Source organism: Aplysia californica, unplaced genomic scaffold (assembly GCF_000002075.1).
Source record: "Aplysia californica isolate F4 #8 unplaced genomic scaffold, AplCal3.0 scaffold00732, whole genome shotgun sequence".
Lineage (NCBI taxonomy): Eukaryota > Metazoa > Mollusca > Gastropoda > Aplysiida > Aplysiidae > Aplysia > Aplysia californica.
In genome coordinates, this window is record NW_004798002.1 from 281,872 (window position 1) to 288,199 (window position 6,328).

Below are 6,328 nucleotides of genomic sequence, written 5' to 3' on the forward strand. Positions count from 1 at the left end.
CGAGGTCCTAGTTTCTCCATGATACCACACAAATCTCTCATCACGATTGTTACTTCATCTTGTTGAAGTAGCCTGGCCATATTTTTAAAAATCTAGAATTTAGAAACCCTCTTAAATTTAAAAAAAGTAAAAGATAATATGGGGAGTCCACAGGAAAAAAAACCGGACATAGTCACAAACTGAAACTCGTGAGAGTATTAATTTTGAACGATTGCTGACTCATAGCTGTATCTCTGTTCACCTGTTGGTTGATTATTGTTGTAAGATGTCACATTCAACAAAGATGACAATAAGCCACCAATAAAACAAATATGAAGTTATGAGTCAACAAGTTTTTAAAATTGACACCCTCACAATTTCTCACAATTTCCAGGTTGTGACTACGCCCATTTTTTTCCGAGGACTCCTCATAAGTTAAGCTCTGAATCCCTTGGTTTATTTGTTTTAGTGAAGAGAATAATATAATAACTTTCTGTTTCGCAGTAGGTGGTTGGCAGGTCCTCTGGTGTGGTTTGCTTCTTCTTTCCTATCAAACACCTATCGTCTTTAACTCTCCTGCTTTTGTTTTATTTTTTTTTAAATTGGTGTTTGTTACTCTCCTGTAACACCTCTAATCCTCGGCACTAACATGACCTCATTGTGTTGCAAGTGCCGTAAAACACTTACTAAAAGTAAAACTCTTGTTTCGCAGGGCCTGGCCTATTTGCAGAACTCCGAGCTGCAGGTTCATGGCCGCCTCAAGTCCTCCAACATTGTCGTGGACAGCGGGCTCACGTGCAAGTTGACCGACTTGGATACTCCCAGGTTCCGGGAGGGGGAGATGGACCTGCCGGAGACTGACCCCAACTTTTGTTCACGTGAGTTGGGTTTGTGTGTGTGGGGGGGGGGGGGGTGTTCATGGTTGGGGGGATGGGGGCAGTGCAGTTACTATCCTGTGAGGGGTGGGGGGTTGTTTTCTGGAAATACTACGAGTATCTAAGTCGTCGTCGTTGTAGTTGCTGTTGTCGTTGTTGCCTTTGTTGTTGTCGTTGTTGTTGTCGTTGTTGTTGTTGTTGTTGTTGTTGTTGTTGTTGTTGCTGCTGTTGTTGTAGTTGTTGTTGTTGTTGTTGTTGTTGTTGTTGTTGTTGATGATGTTATAATTGTTGTTATTGTTGTTGATGGAGATGTTGCTGTTATTGTTGTCATTGTCGTAGTCGCCGTCGTCGTCGTCGTCGTTGTTGTCGTTGTTGTGTTGTTATTATGGTTGTTCTTGTTGCTGTTATTGTTTTATTAAGATTTGTTGTTGTTTTATTGTTGCTGCTGCTGCTGTTTTACTGTTACGTTTACTGTTACGTTTACTGTTGTTTGTTTTTTCTTGATTCTGAAAGTCTTCGTTTCTATGCGGTGTGAGCCTCGATCACATGTGATTAGCATAGGGGAAAAAAGCAGGCTAATTCACAAACTGAAAATCGTGAGAATATCAATTATGAATGCCTGTTGACTTATAGCTGTATGTCTGTTCAATTATTAGTTGAATATTGTTGTTGGATTTCCCATTCAATAATAATAGCAATAAACCACCAGTCAAACAAATTATATGAAGTTATGAGTCCACAAGCTTGCTTTTCAAATCAACCCCATCACAATTTCTAGTTTGTGATTATGCCCGTTTTTCTCCTGTGCTCTTCAGGTGATGATCGCAATGTGAACTTTTCCTCTTAGTATAATCTATGTGTCACGACGCAGTGGAATCACGCACTCGTCAATTTTTTGGACATGTGGAGTTATTGGTTTCATCTGAAGGCTTATTCATTTGCCTTGCTTTCACTGTCACTGAAAACAATAGGCCTACCCATCTGTCTTAAATAGAAGTCGAGATATTTGCGATTGAAGGAGATTGGGTGGCTTGGTTTCAGGTGGTAAAATATGCGAGAAAATGGCCGCCAAAGTTTGATCATTTCAATAGTTTGAGAGTCCTTGAAAATGTGTATGCCTTTTATTAAAGCTTTTCAGTAAAATTCACATTGAAATGTGGTTTTATTTGGGCACCCAAGATGTTGAGCCAAAATCATAAAAATTCGATAAAAAATTGCCAAACTGGCGAAAAAATGCCTGTTTCTTCTCTTTTATTATTTTGACGAACGATTTCACCTCAATGCCTCACGTATAACTTTTTTAAAAACTGTTCTGGCATATGTCACTTTACCACCATAACGCATGAATAGCTTTTCAAAAACACGTTATTAGAATATTTTATTCACTTGACTTAGTTATACTTTTCCGACCTGAGTTACCTGGTGTTTTTGTTTGTGTGTTTGCTTGTTTGTTTTTCGGGTGTGTGTTGGGGGGGGGGTGGGTTGTTGAGTTTTCTGGTATTGTTGTTGTTGGGGTTTTTTTGGCGGGTTGTTTTTTGTTTTTTGCTTTTTGGGGGGAAGGAGGGGGTTGGGGGGGGGGGTAAACAAACATATTTTTCTTGTTTGTTGTATCACCTGTTGCATGGTTACGTTGTTTTGACCGATGTTTCTCTGACCCTCTCTGCCAATCTTATCCTGAGCCTGCCTATCCCTCCTCCTGTTTCCGTTTCATCTCTGGTTGTATGCTCTCGCTGATATAGTGTGAAGTGGTAGTCTTGACAGATCCCCAAAACTATTAATTTATTCTCAGTACCGGCTGATTCAGTAAGGTACGCTTTGATATCTAGGAAGTTCGTGAAGGCAGCCCTTTCTACCCACCCCACTCCCTTCTCATCAAGTACCCAATCCCACGGGTTTACCAACTCAAGCGGGCTTCAACCAATAAATTAATAATGTATAATTATGTCGAATCGCCGTGGAATCGGGCGCTCACCAATTTTTGGATATATTATCAACTAATTGGTATCATCTAAAAGCGTGTTAACTTCTCTTTATTTTGATGAAAAAAATAATACTCTTTTATCTTGAACTTGAACAGGGATTGAATATTTCTGTTTGAAGAAGGTTGGAGTCACCTGGTGTCTAATGATATTTTAACAAGGAAAGTTTTGGAAAGCTTTGATGACTTCCAAAGCTCGAGAGTCCTTTGAGACTGTAAAAAAAAAATTCAGGGGAGGGGGGTGATCAATAGTTTGCCACTGCCATAAAACTCTTACTAAAACACCCCCACCCCCTATACACACACAAAAGAAAGAAACAAACAAACAAACAAAAAGACAGAGTGGCGTCGGTAGTCCAGTGTTTAGGCTACCGAACTTGTAATCCGGAGATTGCGAGTTCAGGAGTTTGAGCCTCAACTCAGTCCGACGTTGTATCCTTTCGGAGATGGACGTTAAACCCAGAGGTCCCGCCTCTTAAATTTACCTAATAGTACTGATAGGCACGTTAAACTACTTAAACCCAAACCACTTAATTTTCAAACAAAAGCTCAGGTTGGAGGGTGCTCTGGTGTGGTTTGCTCCTTCTTTCCTATCAAACACCTATCGTCCTTATCTCTCCTTCTTTTTTGTGTTTGTTGCGCTCTGGTAACACCTCGAATCTTCGTCACTAATATGACTTTATTGTGTTGCAAGTGCCGTAAAAACTTACAAAAACAAAACCCATGCAGGCTTGTCCAATCCCCACAGAGCACGTGTGGACGGCGCCGGAGAGGCTGCGAGAGCCGGGACAGCCGCCAACCGCCCGCCATGACATGTATTCCTATGGTATAGTGCTGTATGAGATCATGCTGAAACGACGCCCTTACGTCACAGAGGGACATCTGAGGGATGGGAAGGAGCCCGATTGGCGAGGTGGGTGGTTGTTGGGGTGGGTTTTATGTTTGTTTTTTTAGGGTTTTTTTTTTTTTTTGGTTCGTTTGTTGTTGTTGTTGTTGTTGTTGTTGTTGTTGTTGTTGTTGTTGTTTTTGTTGTTGTGTAGGGGGGTTGGGGGAGGTAGGGTTGGGGAATGTAGGGTTGGTGGGTTGTTTTTTAAAATTTATTTTTTTTTGTTTTTTTGTAAGGGGTGGTGGATAGGGGTGGAGAGGGGGATTGGGCACCTGCATCACCTTTTTCTGCTGCGAATGTTGTAAATTTTCTATTATTATTATTATAAGTATAATTTGTACGCAGTGAAAAGTAGGAAAGCATGGGGGGAGGGGGTGCACCTTGATATTACGTTACCCTGAAATTACAAAGTTCTATCGGCACTGTGCCTCGCTTTGAGAAATTTGATGTCAAACATCTAGAATTTCACAACATGTCAATCTTTTTTCTTAATTATGCAGTTTTTGGAATATCCTGATAACAGCTCCGAATAATTTTACTATTTTGATAAAGCAGATCGAACATTTAGTATCTGACCTCATGATCTTAGTAATTCAAAACGGCCAAAAATGTCAAATAGAACTTTGTAATTCTGAAGTAGTGATTATACGTCACCAGCGTACTTTTTTTTAAGGCAATAGGTTTTATAAATTCCTGTAAGTCTTAGTGTCAAATACGTTATGTGAGGTTGTTTTTTGTTTTTTGTTGTTTTTTTTTAGGGAGGGGGGGTTGTTTAACGTGTCAGGTCTAACAATCCATCTTATACGCAAGTACAAGGGGTTTAGAGTCTTTTTAAAAAAATCTCAATGGTTGCATTCTTTAAATTTAGAACAATTTATACCTGTACGTCTAAAATAAAAGCGTAAAGGTCTATTTTATCACAATTATAAGCTATAGCGTTCTATTTCTAAAATATTTATACAGGAGATAGACCCAACTACATGAACTTGGTGCATTTGTGTCACGAATGGTTCAATTAGAAAGAGTAATTGGCTAAAACAGCGTATTTAGACATGGTTAGCTAGTGCCTCTGTAAATTAGATGACGGATGGTCTGGTAAGCAACAGTAATGGGTGGTTGATGGGCGCTCTGGCTTGGTTTGCTCTTTCTTTCCTATCAGACATATATCGTTCTTATCTCTTTTTCTGTTTTCTGTTTGTTTTTCTCTTGACACATTTTGCTACCTCACAATTACAAAGTTCTATCTGCTAACTACTTGGTTTTGAAAAATTTGATGAAAAAAAATCGAGATTCACAACATGTGAAGCTTTTTCTAAGGCATTTCTTTGAATATCTTGATAACAACTCCGAAAAACCTTACGATTTTGATAGATCAGATAAAACATTTGGTTCTTGAGCTCATGGTCTTTGTAACTGAAAACGGCCAAAATGCCAGAAAGAACTTTGTCAGATAGCGGCTTCTAAAAACCCCCCCAAAAAACAACAACAACTATCAAAAACAGTCATAGTTTCTGTTCTTTGTTATTTTCAATACCTGTTTCCCTCAGCTGTGGTCACATTTATCCGTGAGCCGGACAGATATCAGCAACACCTACTGTCCAATCAGGGAAGCCCTACTATTCCTGGGTCCGGTCATGTGATCCTTGAGGAAGAGGAGGAGGAGGGGGAAGAGAGGAGCGGAGATGACGTCAGCCAGCAGTACAATGAGAGAGCGCCTCTTCACGGGTATGCTACCTTGCTATTGAGAGCTTGTGGGCAGATTGAGAGGGGAAGTACGGGGGAGGGGGAGGTTGTGTTTTGAGTTAATCCTTTTTTGCTGAGACCTTTGTATTTAGGTTTTTACTGACAATATAAAATGTTCGTTTAAGACGCTATACTCAAAGTCCAGTGAAGTCCTTTTGAGCTTAGAACGCTGACTCAAAAATAGATATAAGTTATTTGGGTGATAAAAATAACACAGACCTCTAGGCATGTGCCATTTTGAGAACGTTGGTGCCTTGAATTGTATCCTGCCCAAGTTGATGCCAAGAATTCTCCAGAGGCATTTAGTTTTTTGGATATGTTTAAGCTTCTTGGCATTGCTTTGGTACACCGTCCAGGTCTCGCTACCATACAAAGGGGTTTGGAGGACCGCAATATTGTAGACTTTCATTTGTGTCTCAGCGTTAAAGCCACTGCAGTTCCAAACCCTTGCTATACGTCTTCCAGAGGACGCACTCGCTTTATTCATCAGAAAAGCTATTTCTGCATCGATGCGGGCATTTGGAAATGTGTACTGTCAAGACAAAGGCAGTTAAAATTATATCAACCAAGATACACTGGTCAAAGGAAGGAAGGGAGGAGGGAGGGAGGAAGACAGGAAAAAGGAAGGAAGAAGAAAAATAGCAAAAGAGAAGTAGGCTGGAAGAGTAGCTCTTGACTGAGAAGGAAGAGATAAAGAGAGACTGTAAGAGAGAATTGAGGGCGGGGATGGGAGGGAGAAAGGATGGGGATGAAAGCTGGAATAAACCAGCAGACAAAAGTAGATTGTCGGAAATCTAGGGTTAACAAAAAAGAGAAAGATAATGCACGGTGATAAGGATAACAAAATAGAGTTTGGAGAACCGGAGA

The 6,328-nt window shown here is 40.2% G+C and overlaps 1 protein-coding gene across 1 annotated transcript in view; it reads left to right on the top strand.

Moving 5' to 3' along the window:
* Nucleotides 1-6,328, top strand: part of LOC101846033 (atrial natriuretic peptide receptor 1) — an 81,863-nt gene that overhangs the window by 50,632 nt on the left and 24,903 nt on the right. The window contains exons 9-11 of the mRNA XM_035972534.1: nucleotides 692-857; nucleotides 3,581-3,745; nucleotides 5,266-5,443. Of these exons, the coding sequence (XP_035828427.1) occupies nucleotides 692-857; nucleotides 3,581-3,745; nucleotides 5,266-5,443 (509 nt within the window). The remainder of the gene's footprint in view (nucleotides 1-691; nucleotides 858-3,580; nucleotides 3,746-5,265; nucleotides 5,444-6,328) is intronic.